The sequence below is a fragment of the Nerophis ophidion genome, linkage group LG13, assembly GCF_033978795.1.
Source record: "Nerophis ophidion isolate RoL-2023_Sa linkage group LG13, RoL_Noph_v1.0, whole genome shotgun sequence".
NCBI classification, from domain to species: domain Eukaryota; kingdom Metazoa; phylum Chordata; class Actinopteri; order Syngnathiformes; family Syngnathidae; genus Nerophis; species Nerophis ophidion.
In genome coordinates, this window is record NC_084623.1 from 2,947,756 (window position 1) to 2,963,643 (window position 15,888).

Below are 15,888 nucleotides of genomic sequence, written 5' to 3' on the forward strand. Positions count from 1 at the left end.
GGTATTTAATTATTTATTCTTAATAATATGATGCTTGAAACCATACGACTATTTTACTTCTTTGTTTTATGAACGTATAGAAAATATCTGATGCCATGTACGATAATTGCGCACGGACGTCGCCATGACAACGTGAACTCCCGCCCAACAGACGGTTGTTTCACGGTGCTGCCAGAGGTGGAGCTGTTCCACATGGAGAGCGAGGTGGTGGTGGTGTCTTTCCCCATGTTCCGGAGGACGCTCAAAGTACGCAACATTGCCCCGCCCACGGCGACGTACCGCGTCGCCAAGGGCAACGCCAGCGCTGCCGCCTCCCTGGACGGCGAGGGGCGTGTCCAGCAGCGTGGCACTGACTTGTGGCTCCTCCCATCTCAGGTGTCCGACTCTGGGGAGTACACCTGCACCTTCAGGTAGGCGCCGCTGATTATTCACCGCTTTTACCGCTCACCGGTTTTCTGTTTTTTTTCTTCTTCTTCAGGAACGCGAGCTACTGCGTGCGAGGTAGCGTCACGCTGACGGTGTACGCCGCGTCCTCCGTGGACGTCCACAAGCTGTCCTATCAGTACAAGGTCACAGCGGGACACGACGTCACGCTCCGATGTCCTTCCAGGAATCACTTTGACCGCAGCGCGCTACGCATCGAGTGGCAGGCGGTGAGTGCTGCTCGCTCTTAAAGGGACAGCGCGTGGGGGGGGTGGGGGGGCGCTGTGGTGCAGACAGAAAGAATGTTGGCGCTGTAATGTTGACACAAAAGTGCACTGAAGTGTTTATCATCACAATCGGATTTATCGGATTTTTTTTGTTCGCAGGACACAAGTCACAGTTTCATTCGGATCACGTTCAAATGTGGCGTGTTTGTAGCAGTAGTCCGGATGTCAACATGGAACAAAAACCCCATAGTTTCCATTATTTTTGTTCAAGTTTTAAGACTTTTTTTTCAGATTGTTCATGAAACTGTCATGAATTTCACCACTAGGGGGAGAAAAACACTAATGTTACTTTTGTCCTCGTCTGTGTTGGAAATATATAAAATACAGAAGAAAACACAAAAGTGAACTAATGCTTTTATCATCACAATCAGATTTATCGGATGTTTTTGTTCGCAGGACACATGGCACAGTTTTATTCGGATCACGTTCAAATTTTGCGTGTTTGTAGCAGTAGTCCAGATGTCAACATGGACCAAGAAACAGATATTTTTCTTCATTTTTGTTCAAGTTTTAAGAATTTTTGTCTCATTATTCATTTAACTGTCATTTACTAATTTCACCACTAGGGAGAGAAAACTCACTCCAATGCTACTTTTGTCCTCGTCTGTGTTGGAAATAAATAAAATACAGAAGAAAACACAAGATTGAACTAATGCTTTTATCATCACAATCAGATTGATCGGCTGTTTTCATTCATAGGACACAAGTCACAGTTTTATTCGGATTATGTCCAAATTTTGCGTGTTTATAGCAGTAGTACAGATGTCAACATAGACCAAAAACCAGATATTTTTGTTCATTTTTTTTAAACTTCTAAGATTTTTTTGTCACATTATTCATTTAACTGTCATTTACTAATTTCACCACTAGGGGGAGAAAAACACTAATGTTACTTTTGTCCTCGTCTGTGTTGGAAATATATAAAATACAGAAGAAAACACAAAATTGAACTAATGCTTTTATCATCACAATCAGATTTATCGGATGTTTTTGTTCGCAGGACACACGGCACAGTTTTATTCGGATCACGTTCAAATTTTGCCTGTTTGCAGCAGTAGTCCAGATGTCAACATGGACCCAAAAACGGATAATTTTGTTAATTTTTGCTCAAGTTTTAAGATTTTTTTGTCACATTACTCATTTAACTGTCATTTACAAATTTCACCACTAGGGGGAGAAAAACACTAATGTTACTTTTGTCCTCGTCTGTGTTGGAAATATATAAAATACAGAAGAAAACACAAAAGTGAACTAATGCTTTTATCATCACAATCAGATTTATCGGATGTTTTTGTTCGCAGGACACATGGCACAGTTTTATTCGGATCACGTTCAAATTTTGCGTGTTTGTAGCAGTAGTCCAGATGTCAACATGGACCAAGAAACAGATATTTTTCTTCATTTTTGTTCAAGTTTTAAGAATTTTTGTCTCATTATTCATTTAACTGTCATTTACTAATTTCACCACTAGGGAGAGAAAACTCACTCCAATGCTACTTTTGTCCTCGTCTGTGTTGGAAATAAATAAAATACAGAAGAAAACACAAGATTGAACTAATGCTTCTATCATCACAATCAGATTGATCGGCTGTTTTCATTCATAGGACACAAGTCACAGTTTTATTCGGATTATGTCCAAATTTTGCGTGTTTATAGCAGTAGTACAGATGTCAACATAGTCCAAAAACCAGATATTTTTGTTCATTTTTTTTAAACTTTTAAGATTTTTTTGTCACATTATTCATTTAACTGTCATTTACTAATTTCACCACTAGGGGAGAAAAACACTAATGTTACTTTTGTCCTCGTCTGTGTTGGAAATATATAAAATACAGAAGAAAACACAAAAGTGAACTAATGCTTTTATCATCACAATCAGATTTATCGGATGTTTTTGTTCGCAGGACACACGGCACAGTTTTATTCGGATCACGTTCAAATTTTGCCTGTTTGCAGCAGTAGTCCAGATGTCAACATGGACCCAAAAACGGATAATTTTGTTAATTTTTGCTCAAGTTTTAAGATTTTTTGTCACATAACTCATTTAACTGTCATTTACAAATTTCACCACTAGGGGGAGAAAAACACTCTAATGCTACTTTTGTCTTTGTCCATGTTGGAAATACAGAAAGTACAGAAGAAATCACCAAAGTACAATCGGATTTATTGGATGTTTTTGTTCACAGTACACAAGTCATAGTTTTATTCGGATCACATTCAAATGTTGCGTGTTTGTAGCGGTAGTCCAGATGTCAACGTGGACCAAAAACCACATATTTTCATTCATTTTTGTTCAAGTTTTAAGACTTTTTTTTTTCAGATTGTTCATAAAACTGTCATTTACTAACTTCACCACTAGGGGGAGAAAGAATGTTACTTTTGTCCTGGTCTGTGTTGGAAATACAGAAAATGTCAGACGTGGTTTCACGTTGTTTCTCCAGTTCTTGTTACCACTGTGTGACATCATCACATCGCAGATATTTAAGGTCAACATTCTTGTGAACCTCGTTGTCACCCGGCAGGACTCCGCCCCCGGCCGCCTCCTAGATGCCCAACGATGGCGCTCTTTTCGCCAAGAGGGCGGAAAGTTGTTCATCTCGGCGGTGCAGCCATCGGACGCCGGCCTGTACAGGTGTCGCCTGGGCGTGATGGTGGACGACAGGAAGTACTCGGCCAGCAGGCTCTTTCAGCTCCTCGTGCAAGGTCGCTCGCAACTTGCATGAATGTTCATGACATCATCGCCATTTTGGGATCCCGTTCATTTCTTTTACTAACACTTCTTGAAACACTATAAAAGTGTTTTCAGAGTAATGGACATGAAAATATGAATTTAATGTATTTTTCCTTTTTTTTTGGCTAAAATATTGTGAATTTTTTAAATTGTTAAGATGAAAAAAACATACAGATTAAATATTTATGCAACTGCAATAAATAGATAAATAAATGAATAAGTACATACATAAATACATACATGAATACATTTAAAAATAAATTAATAAATAGAAATTATCCATCCATCCATCCATTTCCTACCGCTTATTCCCTTTCGGGGTCGCGGGGGGCGCTGGCGCCTATCTCAGCTACAATCGGGCGGAAGGCGGGGTACACCCTGGACAAGTTGCCACCTCATCGCAGGGCCAACACAGATAGACACACAACATTCACACTCACATTCACACACTAGGGCCAATTTAGTGTTGCCAATCAACCTATCCCCAGGTGCATGTCTTTGGAAGTGGGAGGAAGCCGGAGTACCCGGAGGGAACCCACGCATTATGTATTTCAAAATCTAACTTTTTTTTCCATTGTATTTTTCCAAGGAAAATGTATTCATTTTGGAAAAATAAGCAAATCAACAGAACGTGCATTTATTTTGCTGCCATAAATAAGCAAAAATTAAAAATCCTGTCCACTAAAACCTCAAAAATATTATCAACTAATTATCTTTGAATTGTTGTCATTTGAAAACATTTTCTGAGAAGGAAAGAACAAAAACGTTTGTACTTAATGAGCAACACTCCACTGCGCCCCCCTGCTGGTCAACTGCGTGTACTACACATGACATGAATACTACTAAAATTGTGTTTTTATTTGTTTTTTAGGTTCTGAATTAGTTGCGACTCAAACGGCGGTGGAGCAGACTTCTGCAGTGACCTCTGACCCTGCCTCTCCCAGTAAGAGTTGTTTTAAAGTGATTGAAAATGAATAAATTGCGAGTGTTTTGCTTGTGTCCTTCACCTTTTAGCCGTCAGGTGTTCGCCACCGCTGATCATCTCGCCGGCCAACAGAAGCATCTTTGAGGCGGCACACGGTGAGACAATTACCCCCCCAAGAAGAAATGCAGTGTAAAAGTTTGTATTGCGGCCATTGATGTTGTTCAGGGTCTGGATTAGAAGTTTGGTGCCAGGTTGTGACCGAGTGTGACGTCATGGCATCAACCGCCATCTTCTGGTTGGTCAACGGCCTCCAGGTGGAATCTTCCTACCTGGACGGGCGAGCCCTGCAGGGGGGCAGGAAGTAAGGAGCTTTTTAAACCTCCAAAACTCTTTTAAGAACGCTTGGTTTGGAAATATTAATAATAATCATCCATAATATTATCATTATTTTTAGACCGTGAGATTGAACATATCGTACAATAAATCTTAATAAGGACCTTTATTGTCATGCCAGCACTCAGGAGGTGTGGTACCCCATAATATAATCATTATTATTGATTAGAATATGATTATTATTATGAATAATAATAATAGTAATAATAACCATAATAGCCATTTTAGACGTAGTAATAATCATAATATCAGTGATAACTTTTATTATGATTATTATTTCATTAATATCTTATTATTAATATTGCTTTAATGATCATTCTTATGTTAATTACATTATTATAATGGAACTATAAATAATAACTGTAATAACAATTGTTATTATGGCTTTAATAAGAACAATTGCATAAATAATACAAATATTATTATAACAAAAATACAGCCATGATAATAATAACTTGAGTAACTATTATTATTATAATTATATTGTAATTATTTTATTATTATTAATTTATAATAATAACAACAATAATTATTATTATGATAACAATTTCATAATAATAACAACAATAACTGTTATTATTATTATTATGACTGTAATAGAATAATAATATATATATCACCATAATAACTGTATCATAATTAAGCTAATAAAATAATTTTATTATGATTTATAATATAATTCAATTGTATCATGTTATACTCATTATGTGTTACATGTGTACTTTATTCTCTATAAATAAGAGTGTAATCATTATAACAATCATCATTAATAATCAGATGTATATCTTATTTTATTATTTAAAGACCTACTGAAAGCCACTACTAGCCAGTCTGATAGTTTATATATCAATGATGAAATATTAACATTGCAACACATGCCAATACGGCCGCTTTAGTTTACTAAATTACAATTTTCAATGTCCCGGGAGTTTCGTCTTGAAAACGTCGTGTAATGATGACGTGTACGCAAGACCTCACACGTTTTTAGGAAGTATGAGTGCTGCACACACACACAGCTAAAAGTTGTCTGCTTTAACAGCATAATTCCACAGTATTTTGGACATCTGTGTTGCTGAATCTTTTGTAATTTGTTCAATTAATATTGGAGAAGTCACAGTAGAAAGATGGAGTTGGGAAGCTTTAGCCTTTAGCCACACAAACACACGGTGATTCCTTGTTTAAAATTCCCGGAGGTGAAACTTTACTATGGATCAGAGCGCGGTCAAGCCAACATGGATCAAGACAGAAAGTCAACCAGCAGGTTTCGGTGAGAAAATTGTGGTTGAAAAGTCAGTTCTTACCGGAGAAAAGCTGAGCTTGTGTCGTCCATGAAGCTGCCGTCGACTCCCCAGAGACACTGCGCGTCAACACCCGTGGACGTACGACTCCGACTATCAGGGAATATTTAACTCTCTAAAATACTAGCAACACAATAGAAAGATAAGTGATTTCCCAGAATTATCTTAGTAAATGTGTCTAAAAACATTGGAATCCGTCCAAATGCAATCGCGTTTTTTTTTTTTTTTTCTAGTCGGTCGCTATCAATATCCTCAAACACGAATCTTTCATCCTCGATCAAATTAATGGGGAAATTGTTGTTTTCTCGGTCCGAATAGCACTTTTTGTTGGAGGCTCCCATTAAAATCAAAGTGAATATGTGAGGAGTCATCAAACATGTGACGTCATCAAACATGTGATGTCATCAAACATGTGACGTCATCAAACATGAGACGTCATCAAACATGTGACGTCATCAAACATGAGACGTCATCAAACATGTGATGTCATCAAACATGTGACGTCATCAAACATGAGACGTCATCAAACATGTGACGTCATCAAACATGTGACGTCATCAAACATGTGACGTCATCGTCATCAAACGTGTGATGTCATCAAACATGTGACGTCATCATCATCAAACATGTGACGTCATCGTCATCAAACATGTGACGTCATCAAACATGTGACGTCATCAAACATGTGACGTCATCGTCATCAAACATGTGACGTCATCGTCATCAAACGTGTGATGTCATCAAACATGTGACGTCATCATCATCAAACATGTGACGTCATCGTCATCAAACATGTGACGTCATCGTCATCAAACATGTGACGTCATCGTCATCAAACATGTGACGTCATCAAACATGTGACGTCATCGTCATCAAACATGTGACGTCATCCTCATCAAACATGTGACGTCATCCTCATCAAACATGTGACGTCATCCTCATCAAACGTGTGATGTCATCAAACATGTGGCGTCATCGTCATCAAACATGTGACGTCATCGTCATCAAACATGTGACGTCATCAAACATGTGACGTCATCAAACATGTGACGTCATCGTCATCAAACATGTGACGTCATCGTCATCAAACGTGTGATGTCATCAAACATGTGACGTCATCATCATCAAACATGTGACGTCATCCTCATCAAACATGTGACGTCATCGTCATCAAACATGTGACGTCATCGTCATCAAACATGTGACGTCATCAAACATGTGACGTCATCGTCATCAAACATGTGACGTCATCCTCATCAAACATGTGACGTCATCCTCATCAAACATGTGACGTCATCCTCATCAAACGTGTGATGTCATCAAACATGTGGCGTCATCAAACATGTGACGTCATCCTCATCAAACATGTGACGTCATCAAACATGTGACGTCATCAAACATGTGACGTCATCGTCATCAAACATGTGACGTCATCGTCATCAAACATGTGACGTCATCGTCATCAAACATGTGACGTCATCCTCATCAAACATGTGACGTCATCAAACATGTGACGTCATCAAACATGTGACGTCATCGTCATCAAACATGTGACGTCATCAAACATGTGACGTCATCGTCATCAAACATGTGACGTCATCGTCATCAAACATGTGACGTCATCGTCATCAAACATGTGACGTCATCAAACATGTGACGTCATCGTCATCAAACATGTGACGTCATCGTCATCAAACATGTGACGTCATCAAACATGTGACGTCATCGTCATCAAACATGTGACGTCATCAAACATGTGACGTCATCGTCTGCTACTTCCAGTACAGGCAGGACTTCTCTATTAGCACCAACAGTTGCCAACTTTATGGTGGATGTTCTCTACTAAATCCTTTCAGCAAAAATATGGTGAAATGATGAAGTATGAGACATAGAATGTTACCTGCTATCCCCCTTTAAATAAGAACATCTCATTTCAGTCGGCCTTTAACACCATACTTAATTATGTATAACATATGATGGACAAATAATTATTATTAATAACAATGTTATAATTAGTCATAACACTAGTAAAAGTAACCATGATAGCCATTGTAGACATAATAAGAATAAACATAACTGTAAGAACTAGTATTAATATTACCATTATTGATTTTGCCGTAATAATAAATATTAAAATAATTTTATTGAAATCATATATTTTATTATTATTATATTTTATTTTCATAATTTGTTAGTTTTTTTGTTTGCTTTTACCAATAAATAAGAGTAGATTATTGATAATTATCTTTACTAATCCTTACATTTATATAATATTTAAATAGTCTATTTCATTAAATAAAATACAAAATACATCAAATAAAGCAAATCATAGTAATAATAGTAACAATAGTAAATGTTACTACTACTACTAATAATAATAGTGATTAATATTATCAATAAAGCACTACTTGGGTCAGTAATAACAATAGTAAATATTACTACTACTACTACTAATAATAATAATAGTGATTAATATTATCAATAAAGCACTACTTGGATCAATAATTGTCAGTCACACTAGTTTTGATGCATTATTTGTCACTTCTTCACTTCCCACAAACTGCTGCAAAATGTCAAACATTTTCACATTTTCTCACTTTTGAAGAAGTCATCATTCCTTGCAGGAAGAACACATTGTTGTTCTGCAAAACAAAGCTGGGACTTTAGCTGCATGCTTTGGATGGGGAGAAAGTGGCGTCACCTGGTGGACGACTCATGAATTGCCAGGCTAGCACAAAATATTTATAGAAAGTATAGTAATATATATTTTACAATATTTTCAATAAATATTTTGTGTTAACTTTGCAATTCATCAGCTTAATAATGAGAGAAAACAAGTTAGCGTACATTCACAGGAGTCAAAGAGGAAGTGACGCTGCTTCAAAATAAAATAGCGTGTAAAAGGTAAACAAACATGGAGAACTGTTAACAATGTCTGTGATGTGAAATGGCCGCCAGGGAGAGCAGGACGGCGTCGGGCTGCCAGGTGGAGTCCAGGCTCATCGTCGTGGCGATGACGGACCAGGACGCGGAGGCGGAGCTCCGATGTGTGGCTCACAACCGCGGCGGCAGACAGGAAGTGGTGGTCCGCCTCCATCTGGAAGGTGACCTTCAGAGTATTGACATGCAATGCCGGCAGCTGCCAGCAGGGGCTGACAAGTTCTTCTTCTTCTTCTTCTTCTTGCACGCTCACAGATGCCACGCCCACCTGGATGGCGGTCTCTGTGGTGGCCACTTCCTGTTTCCTGGCGGTGGTCTTGGTCTTCCTCTGCGTTCTACTCAGGCCCAAACAGAAGAAGAAGAAACTGGACTACTTCCTGGCCCGGCAGAACAGCACCACCTGCAGTGCGGAGGACTGATCACCTCCCACTTTATTGATCACCTCCCACTTTATTGATCACCTCCCACTTTATTGATCACCTCCCACTTTATTGATCACCTCCCACTTTATTGATCACCTCCCACTATATTGATCACCTCCCACTTTATTGATCACCTCCCACTTTATTGATCACCTCCCACTTTATTGATCACCTCCCACTTTATTGATCACCTTCCACTTTATTGATCACCTCCAACTTTATTGATCACCTCCCATTTCATTGATCACCTCCCACTTTATTGATCACCTCCCACTTTATTGATCACCTCCCACTTAATTGATCACCTCCCACTTTATTGATCACCTCCCACTTCATTGATCACCTCCCACTTTATTGATCACCTCCCACTTTATTGATCACCTCCCAGTATATTGATCACCTCCCACTTTATTGATCACCTACCACTTCATTGATCACCTCCCACTTTATTGATCACCTCCCACTTTATTGATCACCTCCTACCTCATTGATCTGATTTTAGTTTATTGACCACGCCCCTCCCCCCCTTCCCCACATATATCCATCCATCCATTTCCTACCCCTTGTCCCTTTTTGGGGTCGTGGGGGGCGCTGGTCCCTATCTCAGCTACAATCGAGCGGAAGGCAGAGTACACCCTGGACAAGTCGCCACCTCATCGCAGGGCCAACACAGATAGACAGACAACATTCACACACTAGGGACCATTTAGTGTTGCCAATCAACCTATCCCCAGGTGCATGTCTTTGGAGGTGGGAGGGGCCTATCCCCAGGTGCATGTCTTTGGAGGTGGGAGGGGCCTATCCCCAGGTGCATGTCTTTGGAGGTGGGAGGGGCCTATCCCCAGGTGCACGTCACTTATATAATGGTATTAGAAAAGCTGTTTGGAACAACATCTTACTAGGACACATCATTTGTTTCACGCCCCCCCTGAAATGACTGTTTATTAATTTATTCATGAGAATGTGTCAATATGTATGCAAATATGCTATTGCCTCTCACGGCCCCCCACATATATAACAGTATTAAAAGAGTTTGAAACAACATTTTACTAGGAGACAGAATGTTTTCACGCCCCCCCCCCCGTAGTGAATGTTTATTATTTCATTATCCATATGTGTTAAGATAAATGCTATTGACTCTCACGCCCCCCCCCATATATTATATAACAGTATTAAAAAAGCTGTTTGGAACAACATTTTACTAGAAGACGGAATGTTTTCACACCCCTCCTTGTTGTGAATGTTTATTCATGCATATATGTCAAGATGTATGCTATTGACTCTCACGCCCCCCTGCTCCCCTTCCCCACATATATAACATATTAAAAAAAACTGTTTGGAACAACAACTTGGAGACAGATTTTTTTCATGCCCCCCTGAAGTGAATGTTTATTCATCGGCATGTGTCAAGATGTATGCTATTGCCTCTCACGCCCCTCCCCCTGCCCCCTCCCACATATATAACAGTATTAAAATAGCTGTTTGGAACAACATTTTACTAGGAGATGGAGTGTTTTCACGCCCCCCCGTGTTGTGAATGTTTATTCATCTGCATGTGTCAAGATGTATGCTATTGCCTCTCACGCCCCTCCCCCTGCCCCCTCCCACGTATATAACAGTATTAAAATAGCTGTTAGGAACAACATTTTACTAGGAGACGGAGTGTTTTCACGCCCCCCGCCCCCCGTGTTGTGAATGTTTATTCATCTGCATGTGTCAAGATGTATGCTATTGCCTCTCACGCCCCCTCTGCTCCCCTGCCCCACATATATAACATAATAAAAATGTGATGTTTTTATTTCTCTGCCTTCTCTTTTGTTGTGATTTGTTTCCTCAGCTCGTTAGCCTCCAGCGAGGGGCGGGCACAAGGGCACAAGGGCACAAGGGCACACCTGCAACCATTTCCTCCCCAGGAGGATTTAAACCCGTCACCCACAGCTGGTCTTGTCGGTTCATTTCAATCCTGCACTTCCTACATGCATGAACCTGCTTCGCCTCGCCAGTCCGGTATGTTCATTTTCCTATTTGAAGTACACCTAACCTTGATGTATTTAGTTTTCTAGCCTCCTGGAGGCACTAGAGACCTTTAGCCCGCATGCTAGTGCGCCCTGACTTGTCCGCTGCCGACCGCTGGGGAACCGGCTTCATTTAGTTTTTCATGGCGTGCATTTTCTGCCCCGTCACTTTTTGTTACACCTTTTGGACTCATTAAATGTATTTCCTTTATTATTTAAACTTGCCTCCCGTCTCTGCATCCCGGGGTCCCCCCTTGACCAATTCCTAACAAAAAATGCTGTTTGGAACAACATTTTACTTGGAGACGGATTATTTTCACGCCCCCCTGAAGTGAATGTTTATTTACCCGTATGTGTCAAGTTCAATGCTGTTGCCGCTCACGCCCCCCGCCTCCTTTCCCACATCTGTAATAAAAAAGATGTTGGGAACAACACGCCCCCCTGAAGTGAATGTCCATTCATTGATTCATCCTTATGTGTCAAGATGAATACTATAATCAATCAATGTTTATTTATATAGCCCTAAATCACAAGTGTCTCAAAGGGCTGCACAAACCACAACAACATCCTCAGTAGAGCCCTCATAAGGGCAAGGAAAAACTCACCCCGGGGGACCGAAAGGAATGGATGTCGAGCGGGTCTAACATGATACTGTGAAAGTCCGATCCATAGTGGATCCAACATAACCATGAGAGTCCAATTCATAGTGGATCCACTATAGTAGCGAGAGTCCCGTCCAAAGTGGATCCAATATAGTAGCAAGTCCATAGTGGAGCCAGCAGGAAACCCTCCCAAGCGGAGGCAGATCAGCAGCGCAGAGATGTCACAGCTGATACACAGGCGAGCGGTCCATCCTGTGTCCCAACTCTGGACGAGCGGTCCATCCTGGGTCCCGACTCTGGACGAGCGGTCCATCCTGTGTCCCAACTCTGGACGAGCGGTCCATCCTGGGTCCCGACTCTGGACGAGCGGTCCATCCTGGGTCCCGACTCTGGACGAGCGGTCCATCCTGGGTCCCGACTCTGGACGAGCGGTCCATCCTGGGTCCCGACTCTGGACAAGCGGTCCATCCTGTGTCCCAACTCTGGACGAGCGGTCCATCCTGGGTCCCGACTCTGGACAGCCAGTACTTCATCCGTGTCCATCGTGCCAGACCCCCTCCACAAGGGAGAGTGGGACAGAGGAGAAAAAGAAAAGAAAGGGCAGATCAACTGGTCTAAAAAGGGGGTCTGTTTACAGGCTAGAGTATACAAATGAGTTTTAAAGGGGAACATTATCACAATTTGAGAAGGGTTAAAACCAATAAAAATCAGTTCCCAGTGGCTTATTTTATTTTTCGAAGTTTTTTTAAAAGTTTACCCATCATGTAATATCCCGAAAAAAGGCTTTAAAGTGACTGATTTTTGCAACCTGTGAAGCCACCGTCCATTTCCCTGTGACGTCATCTAGTGCTGCCAATACAAACAAACATGGCTGATACCACAGCAAGACATAGCGACATTAGCTCGGATTCAGACTCGGATTTCAGCGGCGTAAGCGATTCAACAGATTACGCATGTATTGAAACGGATGGTTGGAGTATGGAGGCAGATAGCGAAAATGAAATTGAAGAAGAAACTGAAGCTATTGAGCGGATAGCTATTGATGCTAGTCGGCAATGTCTGCTTTAGCATTGCCAGTAAAATGTGCAGACCAACGATCGGGACTTTCGCATATTGTGACACTGGAGCAACTTAAATCCGTTGATTGGTAAGTGTTTGTTTGGCATTAAATGTGGGTGGAGGGAAAGGCTGGATGCAAATATAGCTACAAATGTACAGACAGCTAGCCTAAATAGCATGTTAGCATCGATTAGCTGGCAGTCATGCCGCGACCAAATATGTCTGATTAGCACATAAGTCAATAACATCAACAAAACTAACCTTTGTGATTTCGTTGACTTTATTGTTGTAAATGCATCTGCAGGTTATCCATACATCTCTGTGCCATGTCTGCCTTAGCATCGCCGGTAAAATGTGCAGACCAAACGATCGGGACTTTCGCATCTTGTGACACTGAAGCAACTTAAATCTGTCGATTGGTAAGTGTTTGTTTGGCATTAAATGTGGATGGAGGGAAAGGCTGGATGCAAATATAGCTACAAATGTACAGACAGCTAGACTAAATAGCATGTTAGCATCGATTAGCATGCCGTGCTAATCGATGCACACTCTACGTAAATCAACTTGAATCTGTCCCTGATGGTGTTGTTACAAACTCCGACAACACACCGACCAGGCATGATGTCTCCAAGGTACGGAAAACAGTCGAAAAAACGTAAAATAACAGAGCTGTTTTGACTCGATGTTTATAATGTGTTTGAGGAAATGGCGGTTGACTACCAAGGTGAAGTCACGTTGTGACGTCATCGCTCCATAAGCAAATAATAGAAAGGCGTTTAATTCGCCAAAATTCAGCCATTTAGAGTTCGGAAATCGGTTTGAAAAAAAATGTGGTCTTTTTTCTGCACCATCAAGGTATATATTGACGCTGACATAGGTCTGCTGATAATGTTCCCCTTTAAGATGGGACTTAAATGCTTCTACTGAGGAAGCATCTGGAACTGTTACCGGGAGGGCATTCCAGAGTACTGGAGTCCCAATAGAAAAGCCCGCAGACTTTTTTGGGGCTCTGGGAATCACTAATAAGCCAAAGTCTTTTGAAGGCAGATTTCTTGCCGGGACATAGCTTTATGCTATTGCCTCTCACCTTCTCAGGGATTAATTTAAATTTCAACATAAAATTAATGAAAGTAAACATGATTTAAAATAAAAGTATAACATTCTCAATGCCTGAAAAAAAAAAGTACATTATAAGAAACATTTCTCAAAGATGAAGTAGTTTGATTGGAAAATTTTGTTACAGTGAAGGATTGTGTGGCTGCAATTCTGCTTTTTGGCCACCAGAGAGCGCCACGTGGACAGCGTGAAGCAGCACAGTGGAATGTCGTGTGCGCGTGTGTGTGCTTGTGCGCGTGCGTGTGTGTGCGTTTGTGTGAGTGTGTGTGTGCGTGTGTGCGTGCGTGCGTGTGTGCGTGTGAGTGCGTGTGTGTGTGTGTGCGTGTGTGTGCGCGTGTGTGTGTGCGTGTGTGTGTGTGTGTGCGTGTGTGTGTGTGTGTGTGTGTGTGTGAGTGTGTGTGTGCGTGTGTGTGTGTGTGTGTGTGTGTGTGTGTGTGTGTGTGTGTGTGTGTGTGTGTGTGTGTGTGTGTGTGTGTGTGTGTGTGTGTGTGTGTGTGTGTCACGGTGAGAAGTTCTCCTCCCAGTTGTTGCTCAACTCAGCTTCCATAAGAAGTTACAAGTCCTCACTTGACGGGAAGTCCTCGCCCAGGACGCCACGTGACTTCACCTTCTATGTGGACCCTACCTGGCTGTCATGTGACCTCAGGTGGACTTCACCCTCACCTTCACCCTCACCCTCACCCTCACCCTCATCCTCTTCCTCACCTCCGTCGACCGCCCGGTGAGTTTGTCCAGCAAGAAAGTTGAAAAAGGCTTTAATTCGCCTGCCCGTTTACTGCAGGCATTACGGTAACTCTGCACAGGAGACTTTTCAAAGTAAAATGTGTCCTTTCATTGTTTTTAATGATGCACTAGTTATGTTATTGTTGTTTTAAAGACTGTTTTTATTTTTTAATTCTAACGTCAAGGTGTCACCTAGGAAGTAGCGTGGCGTTTGGCTTTTCAAAATAAAAGCCAGGTCGAAGTGTATCTTGACAAATAATATGATGCAGGTTCAAACATTTCACAAAAACAAGAGCTTGTGTTTTTTTTTTTAAATCAAAATAACAGTTCTGTGATGTAGTCAGATGACGGTGATTTAAAGAACCAAAGCAATTTGTCATAATCTCTTTATTTTGAAAAAAAAAAAAAAAAAGATTAAAGTATAGGCATGTGGATGTGGCTTTTACAAATAAAATGCCACTGTTAATGTAATTAGTCACACATTTTGCTTGTAATTTGAAGTGTGCAGCAAAAAACGAGTATATATATATATATATATATATATATATATATATATATATATATATATATATATATATATATATATATATATATATATATATATATATATATATATAAAGATAAGACTGTTATCAGTGAACAATTTTATTTTGTAGATAAAGCAGACAATTAAGGATGCCACCCAGTGAGTATAATAGTATTTAGGTTTGGCTTTTCAGAATAAAAGCTGTCCAAACTCTTATTCCCTGGAACAACAACATTGAAGTGTTACAGGTTCTCTAAAACTTTCAAAATAAAAGCCTTTAAGTCTTTCAGCCAGATTGTATCTTCAAAGCTTGAAGCATGTCAAAGGTGTCCTCTTTGAAGTAGTGCTGGTGACGTCACACTGGAGAAGCAGGTCAGGAAGTGTGTTTGACATCAAAATAAAAGTTGAGTTTTTGAAGTGGCAAAACA

General features: G+C 40.5%; 2 protein-coding genes across 4 annotated transcripts in view; both read left to right on the forward strand.

Annotated features, from left to right (window-relative positions):
• The window catches only part of LOC133564114 (interleukin-1 receptor type 2), a 12,569-nt gene extending 1,802 nt beyond the window's left edge, over positions 1-10,767 (forward strand). Inside the window, exons 2-10 of one of the 3 annotated variants that reach the window (XR_009809225.1) lie at positions 152-410; positions 479-653; positions 3,233-3,413; positions 4,313-4,384; positions 4,456-4,521; positions 4,592-4,727; positions 9,016-9,161; positions 9,253-10,153; positions 10,191-10,767. Coding sequence is in view for 1 of the 3 variants with exons in the window: in XM_061918240.1 (XP_061774224.1) it covers positions 152-410; positions 479-653; positions 3,233-3,413; positions 4,313-4,384; positions 4,456-4,521; positions 4,592-4,727; positions 9,016-9,161; positions 9,253-9,416 (1,199 nt within the window). In the remaining 2 variants the exon portion in view is untranslated. Of the gene's footprint in view, positions 1-151; positions 411-478; positions 654-3,232; positions 3,414-4,312; positions 4,385-4,455; positions 4,522-4,591; positions 4,728-9,015; positions 9,162-9,252 lie in introns of all 3 variants that reach the window. The other 2 variants (XR_009809226.1, XM_061918240.1) reach the window with 2 other exon arrangements.
• Positions 10,768-14,559: 3,792 nt separating this feature from the next.
• LOC133564866 (uncharacterized) overlaps positions 14,560-15,888 on the forward strand; it is a 57,205-nt gene continuing 55,876 nt past the window's right edge. Inside the window, exon 1 of the mRNA XM_061919408.1 lies at positions 14,560-14,932. Within this exon, the coding sequence (XP_061775392.1) occupies positions 14,824-14,932 (109 nt within the window). The 5' untranslated portion in view covers positions 14,560-14,823. The remainder of the gene's footprint in view (positions 14,933-15,888) is intronic.